Source organism: Carassius carassius, chromosome 13 (assembly GCF_963082965.1).
Source record: "Carassius carassius chromosome 13, fCarCar2.1, whole genome shotgun sequence".
In the NCBI taxonomy this organism is placed as follows: Eukaryota; Metazoa; Chordata; class Actinopteri; order Cypriniformes; family Cyprinidae; genus Carassius; species Carassius carassius.
Window position 1 is genome coordinate 18,340,840 of NC_081767.1, and position 22,091 is coordinate 18,362,930.

At 38.1% G+C, this 22,091-nt stretch overlaps 1 protein-coding gene across 7 annotated transcripts in view; it reads right to left on the reverse strand.

Annotated features, from left to right (window-relative positions):
• Positions 1-22,091, reverse strand: part of LOC132156022 (ryanodine receptor 1-like) — a 113,963-nt gene that overhangs the window by 16,511 nt on the left and 75,361 nt on the right. For 4 of the 7 annotated variants that reach the window (XM_059564827.1, XM_059564825.1, XM_059564828.1 and 1 more), the window contains 18 exons: positions 21,416-21,497; positions 21,201-21,331; positions 20,794-21,114; positions 20,472-20,712; positions 18,014-18,101; positions 17,666-17,758; positions 13,970-14,140; positions 13,411-13,470; positions 10,329-10,463; positions 10,128-10,240; positions 9,952-10,048; positions 9,777-9,883; positions 9,393-9,444; positions 9,226-9,306; positions 2,095-2,194; positions 1,194-1,273; positions 955-1,031; positions 710-783 (listed from right to left, as the gene is read on the reverse strand). In XM_059564827.1, coding sequence (XP_059420810.1) covers positions 710-783; positions 955-1,031; positions 1,194-1,273; positions 2,095-2,194; positions 9,226-9,306; positions 9,393-9,444; positions 9,777-9,883; positions 9,952-10,048; positions 10,128-10,240; positions 10,329-10,463; positions 13,411-13,470; positions 13,970-14,140; positions 17,666-17,758; positions 18,014-18,101; positions 20,472-20,712; positions 20,794-21,114; positions 21,201-21,331; positions 21,416-21,497 — 2,103 coding nt within the window. The remainder of the gene's footprint in view (positions 1-709; positions 784-954; positions 1,032-1,193; positions 1,274-2,094; positions 2,195-9,225; positions 9,307-9,392; positions 9,445-9,776; positions 9,884-9,951; positions 10,049-10,127; positions 10,241-10,328; positions 10,464-13,410; positions 13,471-13,969; positions 14,141-17,665; positions 17,759-18,013; positions 18,102-20,471; positions 20,713-20,793; positions 21,115-21,200; positions 21,332-21,415; positions 21,498-22,091) is intronic. The other 3 variants (XM_059564829.1, XM_059564826.1, XM_059564824.1) reach the window with 1 other exon arrangement.

Genomic DNA, 22,091 nt, shown 5'->3' on the forward strand with positions numbered 1-22,091 from the left:
TCACATGAAAGTACTAAACTGCAAAAAATAATTTCCTTAAATCCAAAAAAAAAAAAAAGAAAAAATTCTAAACAAGCAAAACTGAAATATTAACACTTGTTTTCAAGAAATATATATTGAGTTACATTAATTTATTTTATGCCAATGGTAAATTAATTTTTAACATGCACCTCATTTAATTTCTGTTTGATTTATGCATAAAACAAGTAAAAAAAATGCAGATTGCCTAAGAAAAATAAACTTCAAAATATATATTTTCTGAAAACAAGTCTAATTATCCTATACAATTTATCTTCTGAAGTAAGATATTTTTATGACTAAAAATAAGACAAAAATAATTGTAATAATTGTGAAAATATGTTACTGTATTTATGAAAATAAGAACATTTAATTTAACCTATGCAATTTCTTATAAGGCTTGTTTACACCAGCTTCCATACGATAACACACCAAAGGAATAAAAGGATCATACTATGTCATACATAGTAAGATGAATCAGCAGAGTTTATACACCTGTTCTCATTTAAATCTTCTTGTGAATGTTTAGAATTTTCCATGCTGAAAAATAAGAAGTGGTGTGAATAGGTCTCAATCTGTAAATTTCAAAACAATTAAACCGTAAGATACAAAATGCAAAAAAAAAAACTAAATAAAAAAAAATAAAAAAAACCTATGTGATGGTCTGGGGTATGAGTAGGGTTAGACTTACTTGAGCCCTCCTCTGATACCATCCCAAGACCTTCGGCCTTATTCTGTCTCTCAAATGCATTCAGGTCCAGAACACTGTCAACAAACAAACAAACCATTATATTAATATTATACATCTACCCATAGGCAGGGCTATAGAAGACACTCTTTGTTGCAAATATTGGTAAAGTTCAACATAATTATCAAAGAAATAGCATATATATTTCAAAGTTAACAATAAAATAAAAGAAAGTGATGGCCATGTACCTGCATGTTTGCATGAGAGCCTGTAGGCTGAGGAAGAAGCCTACATCTTTCTTGTCTTTCAGATAGTCCAACATCCTCTGTCACAAGACATCAAGACAGTTTTGTCAGTGTTGCATCGAGTTAATCTGTTCATGCTATTATTTCTGAAAACATCCAGGTCTTAAGCTTAGCATGGCAATTTCATTTGAAATTACACAGGTACATTATTTGTACTAATAGAGAGAGTGCTATCAGCTGACCTGCTGAACATCACTGTTGCCACCATTGAGGATGGAGATGCCAAGTTTGAGAGTAGAGGACACCATGGCTCCCGTTTCACCTAAAACAACACATTAGAAGAGACAGAATTTTATTTGACTAAAGCTTGTGTGATTGTTAGTCAAACTGGTAAGGGTATTTTCTAGAAAGATCAGCCATACTATAAGAAACTACAAAACTAAAGGTAACACTTTCTATGAAGCCCATATTTATAACACATTATAAGGGTATTCTTAAGGCATTATAATGAATGCACAATGCATAATTAAAAAAAAGAGTAAAATATGTTGATTCATAATTATAATAATACATTATAAAACTTACATATTTGTGGTTATAACTTTTATGATTATTTATAATATGCAATAAACAACATGTTAAAACCACTTAATTTATAATGGATTCTAAGTCTTATATATTGACATGATTAATTTAAGATCTGTACAGTATCTTAATATCTTATTGATATTACAATTAAGATAAAAAAAATGCAATAAAATATTCATCTGAACTGATATCTGATCTTATGGCTGTTTAAGAAGAAAATATAATTTTTATGTTTATTGTTGTTGTTATTATTTACAAGTGGTCTTTGTCTGCTTTAAGTAAAGTAACAAGTTAACAATGGCAAGATATGATATTTATAATACATTATAACTATGGGAAATATAATCCATTGTAAGTGGATGCATTGTGTTCATTGTGTATTATAAATCAACATAATCTAAAAAGCTCTAACCACAAATAAGTAAATATTATAATGCATTACAACTGTTGTTATGATTACTCATGAGATGATACAACATATTATAAAGTTTTTATTTCATTTATTTTTTTCATTTTTTTATTATTATGAGTGATTGTGAGTGATTGTGTGTGCACCTTTGCAAGCACTGATCATCTGCAGAACCATTTCCGCCGCTCCGCGGTCATGTAGACGGGACTGCTGGTAAAGAAGCCTCTGCTTTTCCATTTCCTTCTCCTGTTAGATGGGAACAAACAGTCCATTCAGGATGATGCCCAGTTTTAAATATCCCTGCCCCACGACCATCCAACACACATGCACATACTCGCTCATACACCAAACAATGTCCTGTGTTCTAAATATGCATCTTTCTATAGTTTATACATTATATATATATATATATATATATATATATATATATATATATATATATATATATATGGTTTCTCCCTGAATACCTGAGAAAATGTCTTGTATTAAAATTATTCATGAAAAAGTGGTGAACTGTCTGTTTTTATACCTGTTTTTACTTCTTAATTGTGACTTTTGTTTGTTTTTCTTCATTCATCTACATACATCTTACACACTCTTTCTCATCCAAAACACAAGTGCTATTAGTCATGTGTCCGTTATTGGAGCTGTTCACATTTGCTGACTGGCACAAACGTTAGACTACAGCAAGCAGACCTGCTCTCCCTAAGCAGTGAGGCACAGCTGTATGATAATACTGGCTCTTCCCTTAGTTTTAACTGCATCATACATCTGGGGTGCTGTACTTTCTTACAAACCCTCACACCTCGACTGCTCTATCAGCTCACAGCAGCTTATTACATAAGTATTACATAATACATTACAGAGTATTATATAAAAAGGTATTTTCAATGTATAATTAAAAGTACATTTTTAAATATGATATTTAAAATTAAAATAAATATTCGTGCAAAGCTGTAGCATATTTAACGTTGTACAATTATCAAACATACACTACCATTCAAAATTCACCATTCAGCAAAAGTTTTTTATGTTAGAATTGTTGAAGGAAGTCCCATACGATTACCAAAGCTGCATTTATAAAAATACAGTAAAACACTAATATTGTCTAATATTATTACAATTTAAAGTGGCTATTCTCTCTTTTAATAGATGCAATTTATTCTTTTCACCAACTTGTCACGATACATTGCCGGAAGGAACGAAGCAGCTGTGGATAAACAAAACTGTCATTTATTAAATCCAACACACAGGGTAAATCCATACTTGGAAGGTAAGGAAGACACACAACTGCTAGGCCCGACAAAGGAGGAACGCACAGACCGAAACTAAATACATGACTTAACAAGGCAATTGGGAAGAACACAGGTGAACAGAATGACTAATTACAAGACAATGAGGACAGAAACACAGAATTACCCAATACATGAGGGAGAAACACTACAAATACAGTCCAATCCTGACATTTTGCCTCCCTCCTGTAAGGTGCGTCCTCATGCCGTAGAACCAACAGAGGGAAGGATGGGTAGGAACTGGGAGGAGGCTCAGGCAGAGGACGGACACCCAGGAGGGGGGCCGGCAGAGTCCAGTGAGGTGATGACGGAGGGAGGAGACAAGGAGTTAAACAGGAGAAGCCAGGGTGGATCCGATGGAGGAAGGAGCCAGGGAGATGACAGGAGGCACTTGGCGCATGTGGCGCCATGTGGGACCCAGGCTACAGCCATAATGGCAAACCATGGTGGAGCCGATGGAGGGAAGAGCCATGGAGGAGGAAGGGCTGAGGACTCCAGGGTGCCAACCATCGGTGGCAGAGCAGATGGCTCCAGAGACCAAGGTGGATGCGGGGTCCAAAAGGCTGCAGTGGAGCCGGAGCGACAGAGTGTCGAGGAGGAGCCAAAGGGATGGAGAAGCTTGACAGAACCAGAGGGACGAGGTGAAGGATGGTCGACAACAGAACAAGGTGGAGCCAGACGGACGAGAAAGCCCAGTGGAGCCAGTGGACTGATGGGCCACTGCAGAGAGAAAAGAGCTAGGTGCCATGTTGGAGCTGCTGGGTCAACGGGCGGAGGCGGAGATCAGGGATTCTGCAGCAAACTGTGACAATGGAAGATGGCAGACCCACGTAGTTCGCACCATATTGATAGTGTGCTGAGGGGGAGCAGAGGGGCTGCCAGACAACAGCGGTGGAGGAAGTAGGAGAGGGTGGGTGGGCGTGCCTTTGTGAGCATCCGGGCTTAACTTGGGACAAACTTGTGAGCATCTGGGCTTAACTTGGGACCAGCTCTGAGTCCTATGGACAGGGGAACAGGAGCCTTCTCTGGGCTAGACATGGGAACAGGAACTTTCTCTTGGTTAAACTCAGGAATGGGAGAGACAGAGTTCACTGCCAGAGGAGATAGGAAAGGGGCAAGTTGGTAAACAAATCAATTAAATTTTCTTCTGATTTGTATTCTCCCAAATCCCTTTTAAGCTTACCCTCAGCAAGGGTGCAGGAGGCGGAGCTCCTCTTCATAATCTCTCTGTCCACGGCTTTTCTCCCTCATGGCAGGAATTGTAACCGGCTCTTGCAAATGGTCTGATGATCCGTGAGGCTCTGACTCCATGGCAATCCTCAGCTCTGGCACACTCCTATGCGATGGCTTATTGGTCACAACGGACTCTGGCTCTGGCAACTTGAGCTCCGTGCAGTGGGTAAATAGTGGGCTGGGCACTGGGTCTGGCCGTGTTCCGGATTGAGAGAAGACACTCTCCAGACACCGGATGATTGCTTCCCTCCAGCACAGTCGACGGGGCGGTAGTACAGAGTAACAGAGGGGAAAACACGCAGAATTAACTGTTTTGGTCAGGTCTTTTGACACAATATACTGCTGGGAGGAACGAAGGAGCCGTGGATAAATGAAACTGTCATTTATTAAATCCAACACACTTGGTAAATCCACACTTAGAAGAGAAGGAAGATACACAGACAGAACTGGTAGACCCGACTGGAACTTAAAGGGGTCATATGATGTGATTTAAAATTGCATGAAGAAGATCTGTAAAGTTGCAAAGACTAAATTCTCAAATCCAAAGAGATATTCTTTATCAGAGTTAAGACTCTGCCACGCCCCCCTAAAACGGCTCAATCTATCACGCCACTACGTCTACGTCACTATGTGGAATTATTTGCGTAATGCCGCCCAAATGTTCATGCACAGAAATAAGGCGTGGTTTCAGTAACCTTCCCACAGTTAGTGTTGAATTAGCCATGTCAGGGAGATGATGTGTGTATCTAAGCGAAAGCAAAATCACTTTACTTGGCCTTTCCGAAAGAGATGCATTTAAGGAGGCATTTCTGACTTTGCTATGACAATCTGGCGCTTCTGAATCAGCTAAGTATGTTCTGTTATTAATTTAAGTATTTGCTATTGAATCTTCAAATGCGGAGTTTTGCGTCTGACATTTGTGTGTATATATGCGCGTGTGTGAAAGAGAGAGAGAGAGAGAGGGTCATACAGTGGAGTCAGCTGTCTTAACCGTCCATGGCTTGTGTACTGCAAACATATACGAGCTTCATCACTGTGTCTGTCACACCACTCTGTTTCCCTTTCGGGCTTGAACTGATGGTAAAACTAAGGACATAATTTACTGTCTTTACATTTATTTTGAAAGATGAAGATCGCGATTATGGAAAGGGGTGTTACATTTCCAACGAGTGCTTGCAGTGTTCGACCAATCACAATGCACTGGGTCAGTTGGCCTATCAGAGCAGACTGCGCTTGTTGGAAATTGGGACTTTGTAGAAAATAACGCGTTTGTGAGAGGGCGGAGCATAGAGGACCTACAATAATGTACATGTACAATATTTGAAAAATACTGTGTTTTTTAACAATAAAGCATTTCAACATATTCTGTTACACTAAATACATAAACTAAATAAATACATACACTAAATAATAAAGCATCACATGACCCCTTTAATACACGACTTAACGAGGCAATTGGGAGGAACACGGGTGAACAGAATGACTAATTAAGAGACAACGGGACAGAAACAGGAATGACCAAATAAGGGCACATGAGGGAGAAACACAACAAAGACAGTCCAATCCTGACATTACTCCAGTATTGACTGTCACGTGATCCTTCAGAAATCATTACAGTTTCTTAGTTGCAATTATCAGTGTTGAAACACTGAGCAGTTTTGCTGCTCAAAGTGTAGATACATTTTTTTGTGGAAACTGAGTTTTTTTTAGCATTCTATGATGAATAGAATGTTTAGAAGAACAGCATTTAATTGAAATGCTAATCTTCTTAACACTGTATATCTTTTTACAGGTCGATCAATTTAATGTGAATAAAATAGAGGAATAAAAGTATAATTTATTTAGTGCTGGGCAACGATTAATCTCATCCAAAATAAAAGTTTTTGTTTACATAATATATGTGTGTGTACTATGTATATTTATTATGTATACACATGCATGTATATAATATATATACACAGTACACACACATATATTATGTAAACAAAAACTTCTATTTTGGATGCGATTAATTGCGATTAATCATTGCCCAGCACTATTTATTTATTTTTTTAATTTACTGACTCCAAACTTTTGAATGGTAGTGTATAAAATATTTATTTTTATTTAAAAAATGCCCCAGTGAAAAACAAAACTAAAAGCATCTGAGTACACTGCAGTATTGGCTACTTTTGAGAAGTTATTGTATTGAGAATACTTGTCTGAGATTATTAATGTTATTAATTTTAAATTATTTAGAAACTACTTAATATATTGCATTGTATGTAGCATATTGTTTCGGTATATTCACAACAATAATATATCTCACTATAAATGGAAGAAACTGTTCTCTTGTAGAGTTGAACATTTATTGAAGTGACCCATATGAAATTTGGGTGTGATGATACCCTGTTGACAAAAAGGATTATACAAGTAGCATAAAATGCATCAAGCGGGCTGATTTTTAAGCTGAACCCACCCCTAAAAGCACCCAAGCATCCCGACCCCAGCATGAAGCCCCACCCACTCCCACCCCACCCTGAGGGCCAGGCCATGTCCTACAAAATGTGTGATGTAATACTGTATAGATAATCTTTGTAATGAATTGCATGTGTGTGTGTGTGTGTGTTCTACCTGTTGTTTTAGATGTAAATATGTAAAGTGTGTTCTTTTTGAACGTGTTTGTGTGTGTGTGTGTGTGTGTGTGTGTGTGTGTGTGTGTGTGTGTGTGTGTGTGTGTGTTTGTGTGTGTGTGTGTGTGTGTGTGTGTGTGTGTGTGTCTGTGCAGGCTTTTACTGTAGTCTTTGGTGAGTGCAGAAAAAAAGACAATATTCAAATTCAAAACAAAGACATGGAGACACACAAGGTTATCACATATCACAATCCAGAAAATTCTGTCAGCCTTCATAAAACCTTCACCACATTCTATATTACTCATATTACAATTATGCAGCATTCACGCCATGTCGTAATTATGGTGATTACTAGATGATAACCTAGACATTTATCATACTTAGAATGATGTTTTTCTCTTGCAACACTATCAAGGCCAAAAATGAATCTGTGTAATTTGATTCACCAGTAGATTTTTTGCATTGTTAAGCGCAAACAAATCATACGGAAACTTATAAGCCATTCAATTCGGAAAAATAGAGTACTGATAGTGTAAATATAGCCCCTTTCACACTGAATGTTGTACCCGGAAAATTGCCGGAACATTGCCTGGTCGCTTTCTGTGTGAACGCAAACATGTCCCAGGATTGATTCCGGGATCGATCCCGGGTTGGGGACCTAGTAACATTGCCAGGTTCCGGGACACATTACCCGTGTGTTTTCCGGAATCGCAGTGTGAAAGGTTAGTTACAACCTGCTATGAGACCGTTGCCGTTACCACATGATTTTGATGGTAGAAGGTGTTGGAAGTTACACCACTCTCTGAAACTAACAGGTGATATTAGCATGTCGCTAAGCTAATGACATAATATTGTAATCTGCACAATCTGCATACCAAATATAAACACTATAATAGTATAAAATGTTGGAGATTATGAAGAGATAATTTATAGATTTTTTTGTAGTAGTGTATGAAATGCAAGTATATTTAAAACATTTTCTCTAATTCTTTTTTTTTACTGAAACTGAATTTTGGGACTGCCTTTTCCATAAACCTTATCTTTATTTTGCAATGAGGAAGTAAGCTATTTTCTGTGTGAGATTTCAGCTAAAATCATCTGACACTGGAAGCCTTCAAGGAAACATTCCAGTTACTAATGTCCACACCTGCTTTTACATTAAAAAAACATGGATAATTATACTAAATACTCTTTGGAGCAGACTATGTATAAAGAACAAACATTGACGATTCCTTAAAATGCTGCAGAGGTTGTCAGCTCTAAAGGTTATGGAATGGAGCAACTGAAGCTCCCTCAACCTGGATCTTGAGGCCAGGTGAGAAGGTGAAGACATATTTTCTGAATTTAAATCAAATCAGGAAGGACAAAAAGCCAAAACGTCCATTGGGTTAGTTGATCAGTAAAGCCGTGAGATACAAAAGATGCAGACAGAATGGAAAACTACAGGCGACTGCCTACAAACTCAGAGAAGATGGGGTTCTGGAGAGGTGGGACTGGTAATGTATTAAGAGACCTGTTAAGGCATTTGTTAAGTGTGTGTATAAGTGCGTACTTAAATCTCACACACAAACACACACTCCATAAATCATCAAAAGCGCTAATAGTACAGTACTCTAAATACCCTGAGAGAACAACAATGCAGTTTTGAGGGCTGAGTCAGCCTATTTTGCACATATTTTGCATAATTGGTCTCCCAGCTGGGGGGAAAGTGCTAGAAAAACTATTCACACCTCTACAAGCTTCCTTTTTATTGTTGCCGGTCTACAAATGAAGCCAAATTTGTCAAAACTGAGATGTGTTCAGCATGTCTTGTTCTGTTCTTTTTTTTCCATCTGTTTTGTGTGCAGCCATCTCTCTGCACTCACTCAAGTAATGCAATAAACACAAAGATAAACTGTTAAAGAGACAAAGACTCAGAATCCAGCAAAGGAGTGCACAGATCAGTCCACAACAGGTATAAAGAGAAAAGAAAAAGAGAGACAGAGAAAGGGAAGAGCTGAAAGGATGAGAGACAGTGAGAGACATAGAGTGTGCGGGGTGCAGTGGTTCTGGATGTGATCACTCAGTGCGTGGCAGGAGCTGTAGCTGTAGCTGTTGGCTCCGCTGACTCCCATTGCCCCAGCCCCAGGCCCCCCCATACCATCTCTGTCTGCCGCACCTCAAAGGATGGCTCCTCGCCCCCCTCCTCTCCCCCTTCGTCCTCCTCACCAATGTGGCAGCTCTGAACAGAGAGATATGTCAGGTTAGCAGCTCGCATTACATCTATAAACGAAACATTTTCAAAGTTTGATTTACTGTATGACTTACTTTTGCCATAATATCAGCATATGACATATACAGATGATCCACTTCAAGTTTACTGCGGTGGGGATGAAACAAATGTCAGAAATACGATCAGTTTGACTGCACTGACACTATTGGATGAGATCAATCAAATAGAGTTTTTTTTTTTAACAAATTGAGCTGGATAATAATGTCACAATGAATGAACTTTGCAACACTGACTGTCATCAAATTAAAGCAATTTCATAATTGATCAATTTTGAAACTGTTAATTTCTTGTTTGTTTCTGTGAAGCTGCTTTGAAGCAATTTGTATAATAAAGTGCTATATAAATAATTGAGATTTTTCTTAAGAAAGAATACTGTGTCAAGACATCACACTCACCAAACCAAAGTGCAATTAGCTTACATTTTCTCGGTGAGAGCGGTGCGGCTAAAGTGAAGGATGAGCTGATGAAGGGGGTCTGGCTTAGATTCAGTTTCTTCCTCTTCTTCTTCTTCCTGCTCCAACGCTTTCTGCAAAAAAAACTATGAACAAACTGCCCTCAGTGTAATCAGGAACATAAACAGATATGAAGACTTACGGATAAGTCATCTATCATCTTATCTTCAAATGAGTAGCCCTCATTTCCAATCCAATTGCGCTTGTAACCATCAAGGAACATATTAGATGCCCGGTGCCTGAAATAAAAGGAAAAATAAGCATGTGCATCCCACTTTACTCCTGAACACTATTAAAGGAAGGTTACGCGTGTCTTACTTAGGGATGTTGTACAGCGGTGTCATTCTGAAGCAGGCCACCACCGCCCTACGGCGCTGTTTTGACAGAAGCTTGTGCCAAACCATCTTCTTGGACTTGAATGAATGCTCAATCTAATGGAAGACACAGAGGAAGAATAGATGGCTTATCACTGAGGAAAAAGAGTGTGTGACTTCATGTATGCATGCAAACAGGCCTCACCAGCTCAATGTGGTAGAGAACAGCTGAAACTTCCTGAACTCTCTTCACAACCTTCACTGGTGCATCTGCATCTTCAGCTTTACCTGAGGTCTCTTTATATAGACTCATCTGCCAGCGCATAGACGGGTCCTCAACCTACAGACAGAGATGTGTACATGCAGACATTTGTTGTGATGAAGAGAACTTAAAGTTGTCTTTTTACTGTTTTCTTATTGTTTCTGGTTCATTGTTATAATATTAACAGGGGGTTTGCTTGTATGTATTTCCTGATCTAGCTGAGTGGGGTAAAAACTTGAGGGGAAGTGCTCATTTTAGCTAATTTATGGAAATGTTTGTGCAGATACGTTTTGATGGATCTGAAAAAAAACAGCGCATCAGCCCCTCACGGACGACTGACGCGCACAAATAAAAATCAAAACACAAAATAAAGTCCAGGCCTGGTCCTCTCTCGTCCTTCACTGTCATCGCTCCAGTTTTATATCCTTCCATCTCCTGCGTGGGACTCGAGACCGGTGGGTCGAACAGGTGTCGTTCATCTCCAATCACTCCACCGGCCTCGCTCCTGTTCCCACGTCTCTCAGCCCTGCCCCACTCGTCACATACATGCATTTAAAGCTGCTTGTGAAGAGCGCTATATAAATAAATTAGAATTGAATTGAATAGTAGTAATAGAGAGGTGGACATCTCAAATCAGAAACCGTGGGTGGGCAGAACAATCTGTGCTGCAGTAAACAAACGCAGTTGCACACAATGATGGTCTGTCTTTTGTCAGGGAACATGAACGAGTACAGAGCATCGTGCTATGCTCTCTGATGTGCAGTAAGAGCCACCAAACTCCAATATAAGGTACAAACAGAGTCTCATTTTCAGATCAATGACTCCCGACTCATGTGACAGGGACTGAGGACCATCTCTGTCTTTGGAAATAAATCATCTGCAGAGGTGAGATCAGATCATTGCTGGCTCATTAGATAAACTCTTTCTACGGCCGCTTTAGAAAACAATCTAAGTAGTGCGAGTCTGCTGATCAGCCCGTCATGAAGCAGCAGTCAGAGCAGTGTTAATCATGTAATCACTGTGTCAGAGGACCCTAAAGCAATTGAACTTCAGGAAAGCAGCCAGACCTGATGGGATTTCTGGTTTTGAAGTCCGGCGCTTATCAACTCGCTGGTTTGTTTACATCAATCTATAATGAGTCCCTTGCTACCTCTGTGGTTCCCACTAGTGATGCGCGGGTCATCTCATAACCCGCGGACCCTGCAGGTAACTCGTGGGTCGGGTTGGGGGGGTCATTAAAAACAAAATAAAAAAAATCCATGTATGTTGCGTGCAATTCCCTATAGCCTTTATTAAATATTTTGAATATCTGTTTTCATATTTTATTAGGTTCTTTGATAAGGTTACAATACAAAGTCCTACGTAGCAACGTAACTTGCCTGATGTCCCCGATGCAAAGGTTGTCTCATAACCTGCGGACCCCGCGGTTCGTGTATGGGCGGGTAAAGAAATTTTACTTTATTTGCAGGGCGGGCTGGGGTGGGTCAAATAATTTCAGAAATTATTTGGAATATTGTGTCCTGTATTTCATCAACTGCAGGTTGGAAAAAAACCCGACCTGCGCATCACTAGTTCCCACCTCCTGTCATCATCAAATATGTCATCATCCCTGTGCCTAAGAACAATAAGGACTGTGTCCCGAGTCCCCTGCTCTACTCTCTCTACACACATGACTGCATGTCTTCCCACTACTCCACTTCTATTATCAAATTTGCTGATGATTTTGTGGTTCTGGGCCTCATTTCCAGCAATAATGGGACCGCATACCTGGATGATGTAGAGAAACTTACATCATGTTGCCATGACAATTGTCTCTCTCTGAATGTGAGCAAAACTACAGAGCTGATATTTGACTTCAGGAAGACACAGCATTGGCCCTATACTTATGATCAGCAGGAGCCCTGTGGAGAGGGTGAGCTGCTTCAAGTACCTTGGTGTAAACATCTCAGAGGACCTGACTTGGACTACTCACATTCAAACACAGGTTAATAAAGCCAGGCAAAGATGGTACAATCTGCGACAGCTGAGGAAATTCAGGGTCTCACCAGCAATCTCGAAAACTTTCAATTCAGGGACCACAGAAAGTGTATTGACTCAGTGTATCTCAGTGTGTTATGGGAACAGCTCCAGTCAACTGAAAAGTACTGTAAAGCCCTGCAGAGAGTTGTGCGCTTAGCTGAGCGCATTTCAGGGTCTGCTCTTCCCTCGCTGCAGAACATCTACCTCAAACGCTGCAAAAGCAGAGCTGTTAAATTTATCAAGGACTCCAACCACCCTAGTAACTGTCTTTTCACTTTGCTGCCATCTGGTAAGTGCTTCTGTAGCCTGATGGCAAAAACTGAGAGACTTAGGAGGAGTTTCTTCCCCCAGGCAATCAGGCTCATAAACTCAAACCCAGCCTCTTACCATTGACATGTCTCCATTTAATAATCACTTAATAATCAGTAAGATATTCAACATTCTCTACCTCAGATTGACTGTGTCACAATCTGTTTGCACATTCACCTCTTGTACATTCCTGTGTATCTGAATATTTAAGACTACAGTATACTTTCATGCACATTTTATTTTCTATCCTATATTTAAGTCTACACTATACATTTAATTTTTATTGTTTTCTTTTATTTCATTCTTTCATACCTATATTTATGTTATTTTCCTCTGTATTGTATTCTTTAATTGTCACTGTCCATGTAGCGGACCTGATTCACATTTCACTGCTGGTTATATATTCTCTATATAACCGTGCAAGTGATGAATAAAAATTGTGAATCTTAAATCTTGAATGAGATTAATGAGATGCTGAGTTAGTACTATTTTTTTTACTTGACAATTCTAGTTTCAGACCATTTTACATTTATAATATATATTTGTTTGCACATTTTGCACATCTACTTAAAATAAACACTCTTTTTGCATGCCAACTTCTCTCTCGTGATTTTGACTCTCCTTAGGACTGCTTAGGTCGTTATCACAGTTATATTTTACTTTAGATGTTTTTAACATCTAAATATACTTTACTTACCTTTCCCTGTAGATGCAGGTTATTTTGCAGAAACTCCCTCACTTCTTCATCTGTGTCTTTCTGTAACATTCAAATTATCATTGAGCCAACAAAACTGATACAACTCAGTGCACACTATTTTTCAAAGGTTTGGGGTAAGTAAATGCTGTTCTCTTTAACTTTTTATTCATGAAAAGATCTTAAAAAAAGGTCACGGTTTCCACAGAAAAAAAATATTAAGCAGCACAGGTGTTTTCAACATTTATAATAAATGTTTCCTGAGGACCAAATCAGCATACAGTACAGTATATGAATGATTTCTTATGGAGTCATTTGACACTGAAGACTGGAGTAAAAACTGCTGAAGATTCAGATTTTCCAAAACAGGAATAAATACAATTTTAAAATATATAAAAATAAAACAATGTTAAATACAGCCTTGCTGCATTGTTTAAAAAATATGAACAAATCCACCTGACCTCAATCTTTTGAACGGTAGTATAAGAGTTTTTTATTGTGTTGTTTGGCAGTCAATCAGCCATCCTAATCAAACTATACAGCTAAACATGTGGCTAAGTACCAGAGAGTAGCGGATCTTGGCCAGGTTTATAAGCTCTTGGTCTGCAGGAGAGCACATGTTGAGGCCAATGGGAAGCAGTTTCTTCAGGGCCGCTACAATCAGTGAGGTCTGAACAGAATAACGGTCCCCTCTGCGCTTCTTCTTGGTCCGCTCAACATCTGAGCCTCCTCCCTAAAAAAACTCTGTAGAGTTAGACTGACACAAGGATACTCTTACTTAGATAGAAAGGTTTGGCCCACAAATATAATGTTTTGGGAAAAGAACAAGGATTTGTTTTAGGAAAGACTTTTTTTTTTATTGACAAAAAAAGTCTTTAAAGGGAGGCTTTCTAAGTGAATAATGTGAATACAGAAACAATTCTCTGTAAACATCTCCCTTCTGTAAGTGTCTTGCTTTCTGAATATTTGATGATTAGCTACAGCTTTTATATTGTTAAATAATGTGTTAATGGTGGCTACTTTCTATGTTTTACAGATTAAGAAGGACATGGGGAAATTTATCAAACTAGCATTGAGGGAAAATAACACCATGCTTTAAGGGCGTGTTTTATCAGTCAGTTTATTAGGAAATGTCAGAGCTAAACATACAGCAGTCTCATTGTTAGTAGTGTAAGTTTGCCAACCCTTCAGCACAGCACACTTTAATACAACACTAGGCTTTGGGCCTGCTCCAAACCTAACACACACTCTCTGAATCTGTGCCTGTAAGACGTCATTAATGACTGTTGCCTTCTACAACAAGTCCCTCTGGCCTTTCAGCATGAGAAGAGATGCAAGACAAAAGCAAAATGAACATAAGGAAACACCAGACAAGACAAGACATGAGATGAGACGAGAAGAGAGGAGACTAGGAAAAGACTAGAGGAGAAGAGAGATGAGACAAGAGCTGCACAGTTTGGGGGGGGGGGGGGTCATATTGCGATTTGATTTATTTATTTTATTTTTTATAAAAAATGTGATTGTGATTTAAAATTTGATTTGCTCATACACTGTATAAAAACTTGGACGTAGTGTTGCATGTTGCACCCATAGATTTCTGAAGAGCGTTTTTGAAGCTCAAAGTGGGAGGAGCCAGTAATAGCCATCTTAGCAGTGCATCACCGTGCGTCAGTCCTGGATAATCGAAAATGGGCAAAGAGGAGGGAGCTGGATGCTGTAACCACGCCCATCTAGCTTGACGGTGGCCACACCCTTAATTATGCAGAACTTTAAGGCTTAATATAATTTAAACTGATGGGTTATAAAAAAAATTCATCCCTCATAGTTGTCATGAAGGGCAAATTTTGCTGTATAGACCAAAACCATTTTTTATTGTACAAGGCTGTAAACACATTTTTTTTCTGCTGTAAAGTTGGGCTTTTTAACATGGGGAGTCTATGGGACCGACTCCATTTTGGATTCATCCTCTAGCGGCCAGTCGATGACTTGCAGTTTTAGTCACTTCTGTGTTGGTTTCACGAGAGAGACACCAAGGTTGCCACTCGAGATTTTCCTTTGTTTTTTTTTGTGATAAAGTGATACTTTGATGTTTTGCTTTACAACATGAATTACACAAACACATACAAAATTTTAAAGCAGTTGTTTATTTTGAAAAAAAATGCATGCTTCTATAAAGTACTGTAACTACATAAGAACATTCATTGTGTGAGTGTGTGCAATTTACATTATGTTAACCACAGACTTTATTTTAAACATTAAAAAAAAAACATTATAAGAACCCAAATCTCGAGGGAACCAGTGACAAATTAGATTTCAACATTTAGACGTCATTGCTGCACAACTTGATTTGTCAAAAAATGTGGTAATTATATATCAATTAAACATTGACCGTTAATTGGTTTTACCAATATTTTACCTGATATTTAAGCATTTTTCCATTATCGAGTTGTAATATCGGATTCACCAATATATGGCGCTTATGTATATGGGGGACACATTAAGAATTGAGTGCGAGAGCGCCATTGTGGCACTGTATTTTGAAGAGAAACAAGTCAAACAATGGCGTTTACAGGTAAAGTAACTTGTTATTGGTCACATAAACATGCAAATAGTCAGTTAAAAAAAACACTGTTGGTCGAACTCTTATAAGAGTATAAATTATAATAATACATAAAAAGTAAAAAATATCATTTAAGTAATAATTTTTATTTTACTGTGCAACCGTAAAATGTAAAAAAATATATATATTTGTGACATTTTCTTAATTTCCAGACAAAGCTTTTAAAACACCGGATCATGAGCTGCTTGTGTGTAAATGAACACAGTGCCACGCTTCACTCTGAAAAGCGCAGTGCATTTGTTTATTTAAATAAACTGCAGCCTTTTGTGATTTGATAATCGCATTTGAAATTAAATTTTTGGGGGGATTAATATTTCAACCCTATGTAAGAGCAGATGAGACAAGCCAAGAGAAGAAAAGGAGACCGGAGAAGAGATGAGAGGGGAAGAGACATGAGGAAACAAGAGGTGAGAAGAGACTAAACTATATGAGAGGAGATATCAGTAGGGATGAGAGATGAGAGGAATATATTACATCTTGATGTATCAGGCAGAGAGGGGCACCCATGGTGAGGAGATAACAGAAGGTGCTACAGTAATGTCTATCTCACAGCAGAAAGGAGGCGGTCTGCTGCAAAGTGAATAGTATCATTGTGCTAGCTAACACCTAACAGAGACAAACTTTTTAGGGAAGTGAGCAAGTGAGTTGGGTTTGGGTAACATGTCAATTAATAACTTGTCAACAGAATGGACTCAAAAGACACATTAACTGGAATGAATTAAACAAAGGGAGGGAAATATTAGATGAGAGATGTAATGAGAACTGTTCCCTTTATTGGAAAAGCTATGTTCCTTCTCTATATTACCAATGTGCTCATACATTTCCCTGAAATCTGTGAAGATTAAGTGATGGGTAATGGTTTGATTTTGATAATGAGTATATTTGCTCCTACTGAGGGAGCATCACCACTAGAGCTTGTGGGGGAAAAAACAGTAACACCAAACATTAACATTAAACCGGACGACTGCACTAAAAGAAAGAAAAGGAACCAGACAAGTCTGCAAGAACTTGCAGCAGTCAAAATCCATCAGAGGCACATCAATCAAAATCACTGTCAGGATGATGGAACTCAGATCCAGCGAGAGTTAAAGATCCAGCTGAAAAGGGGTGCCATGATCCTGAGACTAAAGTCTATGGCTGAGGGCTTTCATCAAACAAGGTACCAACATACCTCACACACACTGGCAATGAATGAGGGTATTGACTTCTGGTTGTTGTGTATATATGTAAGTGTTTGCCAGTGTACGTGAGTTTGATGGAAAGCCCTGCTTGTGCGCCATGCGATCAGCACAGCTCTTTTTTTATCGTGCAGAAACACGGTCTGACCTCTCCGTCTCCAGCCTACACACCCCGATTCCACAGCGAGACAGGACACAGAGAGAGACAGCACTGTTAAAACTTAAACCCTCACAGACAGGAAAAAACAGTAATGGATCTATAACCCACTGTGTGAGTAAAAACAGTGTCTGTCCTGAACAAGATATGAGGTCAGCAGTCATCTGAAGAAATGGACTTTTAACAAATCTAACAAAGTTCACTTCATTAATACATTTCTGAACAGATAGTACAAAAAATAACACACCTTATATATTTATACTCAAATGTCAATTTTGTGCAGCAGTAAGTGGACAAACTCACCATGGTCATTTTGCTTTTGCTGTCAGCAGTGAGGAAGGACATGTTGTTGATCTCATTCATCACCACAAAATTCTGCTCCTCACGCTTGAAATTCTACAAATAATAATACAAGAGTTACAAGAAAAGTGGAAGGGAAAAGAGACAAAAACAGACAAAAAGAGACAAGAGATGTAACAAGACCACAAACAAGATGAAAAGAGGTTAGAAGAGATGAGAAGAGACAAGATGAGATAAGACAATAAGTTAAAGACATGCTAGAGGAGATCAGAAGACAAGGAGACAAGAAGGAACTAGACATGAGACAAGACAATGGGATTTTAATTATAGAGAGGGGAAAAACAGATTCACTTGAGATTTGGACCAGAAGATGAAGACTTCTCCAACCATCCTGAAGAGGTCCTCAGCATAAGGGTCAGGACAGGTCAACCATCTTGCCCTTTAAATGACACAAATAACCAAATAAGAGGACACTTCTCTACAACTTGTATTTTTTATAATGTTTTAAATAATGGTCATTTGGCTTCACAAGACCTCAATATGTTACCAGCAGCCATAGTTATTAATTTTATATTGCCTGCTTTTTTTTTGTTTTAGCCGTTGACTTGCATTTTATGAATCACCAAGAACCATGGCTTCAGCCAAATCTTCTGTTCTATTTAAGAAAAAGAAGTCACCTACATCTTGGATTTCCAGAGGTTGAGTAAATCAGCAAAATTATTATTATTTTATTTTTTCAACAACATTTTCATTTTTGGGTTTACTATCCCTTTATGCATTTCGAGCAGAAGACTGCATAACTGTAGCATGTGTTATAATAAACAGAACGTTATTGTCCATTGCTTTCAATGATAATATAATTATTGTTTTTGGTGTGATAGGGCCTTAGCTCCTGCAAAGGCTTTAAAGTGTCTAAATGTACATTTGTTGGTGGTCTTGTTAGAAAAATAATTTCTAAAGCAGTACTGGGCTGCGTTTCTCGATAACGATTGAGCACTTTATTAGCACTTAAGAACATTTTCTATGAGTCATTTTATGAACGTTCATTACTGTTTCACGTGCGTTTCCCAAAAACGCACTTAACAATTGCATGCAGCCCTGCTTTAAGTGCTACTTAGGAGTCGCTATCCGTTTGTCAAGTGCTGAAAAATAATATAATATAATAATATAATATTAATCTACTATACATAATAATACATAGTATATAAAATATATTATATATATAGTAGAATAATGTTATACTTATAGATTAATATTATACCATATAGTATATAATATCTGTTATTTCTGGGTCCAATACATGGTTGGTTTTCTTGCATGTCAGCAAGTCATTGACAGATTTTTGTGAGTTTATCCCTATTTTTCCCAGAATTTGAAGTATGTTTCCAACATTCCCTCTTTTATTAGTTTTAGTCATTTAATTTAGATGTGTATTTCTATTTTATTTTATTTTTTTTATAGAAATAAAAAAAAAAGAGTAATAAAGTGTACAATAAAGTACAGTAAAAAGCTTTAATTATAATCACATTGCACTTGGATAAAGTTAAAGGTGTAATCTGCCGATTGTCCTGCAGGAAACCTCATAACTCAGTTTTCTTAAGATGCACGTAAGGATTTTGGTTTACTCCAGAGCACTCATATATCTACGAACATTTTCAAGAACTACTTAAGTTACGATGGTTTTGGGTTATGGTCCGCAAGTCTAAGATGATTCGTGCGATCGTTCGATTTGGTCATGCGATATATCATGGTAATGAATATTCACAATATTGTTATCGTGGGCACTTCTGAAGTTAATAATTATATATTACAAATTATTCCAAATTTGGAATACATTTTCAGAATACTTTTCCCATCAACTTGTAAAAATGCACAACATCGCTGTTTGCTGCTTGAAAGACACGTGTGTGCTCTGACGTAAACAAGCATGCATGAGAAGCACATGGGGAAACGTGTGAGAGTTGCGCTGAATGAAAGCACATTCACTCTCCGACAGCAGGTGGCGCTAATCTGCAGAAATATGCATCCATTACCCTGGAAACCCCATAAATACAGCAGCTGCTCTACTTTCTAAAACATATTTAAATAGCCAATCAGATTTGTGGATTTGCTGTGTTTTTCTTCACAGCGCCAAATACTTAAATATTTAGACTTAATAGGCTATTTATTTTCAAACTTTTTTTTACATTTTAGTCTGGACTAAAACATGCCCTAGATATTGTTTGAAAGTGTTTTGATTCTTTATTGTTCATTCACACTTTACATTAGGGCTTCATTAGTTAACATAAACTACCAATGAAATATTCTTCTGAACATTCATTAATCTTAGGTATTCCAGTATATAGCACTTTAAAATCGAAAGTTGAAACTGTGTCATTTAATAAGCTAACATTTTTTTTTTATCAAAGATTAATAACTTCTGTAGCAAATGTAACTATTTCTCATTGTGAATGTTAATGCATTAACTAAGGTTAACTAATGAGGTCTTATTGTACAGTGATACCTATTGGTCTTTATAGTTCTTTTTCACTTTAATCTGTGTAAAACTTATATTTTTTTCTGTATTGCTTTATTGCATATTTATTTTTGTTATAAGAAAAAAGTTATTAAACCTGTTATACTGCATTATGACCTAAATTGAAATACTGTGATAAAAAATTGTGCAATTAACCGCAACATTTGATACATTTGATATCCCTACTGCAAAGGCTTTAAAGTGTCGGAAGTTACTTCTGTTGGTGATCTCGTAACAAAAAGATAGCTTGAAACAATACTTGGAAAATAAAATCATCCTGCGGGTGAGAGATACCTGTTGTTGTCCACGTATCGGATGAGTAGTGGGTAAAGAGCATACAGATCCCTGCAGAGCACAGCGAACTCATCACGAATGGTTCCCTGCTCACTGTCCACCTCTGCCTTCCCCTCCATACGCAGCTGATCCTCCTCGGCCACCACCTTTCCACAGCGTTTCTTCAGCTTCTCCATGGTGGGGATGAAGTGGGACTTAAGCATCTCAGGCTTTGCCCTGCTCACGATGGGCTGAGCAAACACTGTAGAGGAATATCAGAAGGAACTCCATAAGTAAAAACATGGTATTGAGTTTGAAGACTCCATATTTAGTTTCCTCTCACCTGCCAATCTCTTCATCCAGGAAGCTTCATCAATGCCCAGGTTATTGACGACAATCTTCATGATGCTACCCAGGAGCTGATTGAGATGTTCGGAGGTGACATCCGTGCACAGGCAGCCTTCCTGCTCTGGGAAGTTCTCTGGTCCCCTCTCCCACCAGCGGGGCAGATAGTTGCACAACATGGGCAGGGTGATCTCAATCACGTGGGGCATCTCTGTGTAACGGGCCCCAGATTCTGCCAGATCCCCGATCTCCTTCATCAACACGTCCAGCTCAGGGATGTCCAGACACAGTTCCTGCACTTGACTGGGCAGACCCAGGACTAAATCATGGATGATAAGGTAGTTGAGGAAGCACTAGTTGATCAAAACACCCATAGATGGAATATGTTCAGTGTGAGCTACTGACTTGTTCTCTCTCGTGGGGTTTTGGTGGTGTACACGGAGTATGAGTTGAACTCGTTTAGGTGAGGCTCCAGAAAAGCAACAGGCATAGCAGCAGCCAGATGAGCCAGACACTCTCCTAGAGCTGGTCTTTGGCTGTGATATCACACCATAACATTTGTTATAACATAATGCATTCTGTAAAAATGGCTCATATAGAAACAAAAAGCTTTTTCTTACTTCTCAGCATGAGGGGTTTTCACAGTGCCCAGAGAATAGATGCTGCACATTATACGATAACAGGATATCTGCAAGTCATCCACTGAGTGATGAAGGGAGGGATACACAATATGAGGGACAGTGAGCAATCTATCGTATATAACAATTAGGATATCACAATTATTTGCAGATTTTTTCTGATTTCGTATTTTCTACCTTTCGATTAATTATTGTTACTGCGGTAATTTGTTGCTGAGTTTCTGGAATTAAATGAAATTAAATTAGGTAATACTACTTATTCACACCATTGTTATTTTACATTATTTAAATAAAATGAAATCAAATAAGATAAGATAATACTACTCGTCATTTATTGTTATTTTACGTTATTATATTAAATATAACTATATCTATTCATGTATTTCATGTAATTACATTAAAAGAAAATTTTATAATTCTACTTATTTACACCACTTATTCTTATTTTAATTACACCATACGTCACGCTCCTGGAAATGCTTCTGTGTACAACTGTTGGCGCAAAATGATTATTACGTTTTGAATATGGATATTTTTCTTACAAAAACGCATCGAGTCACTACAGAAGGCCTTTGTTCATCCTCCAGAGCAGTGTGAGACCCTTTTTTATGGAAGGATGCTTTTTATTTCACTTCTTTTGGACTGAAGGAATGCAACA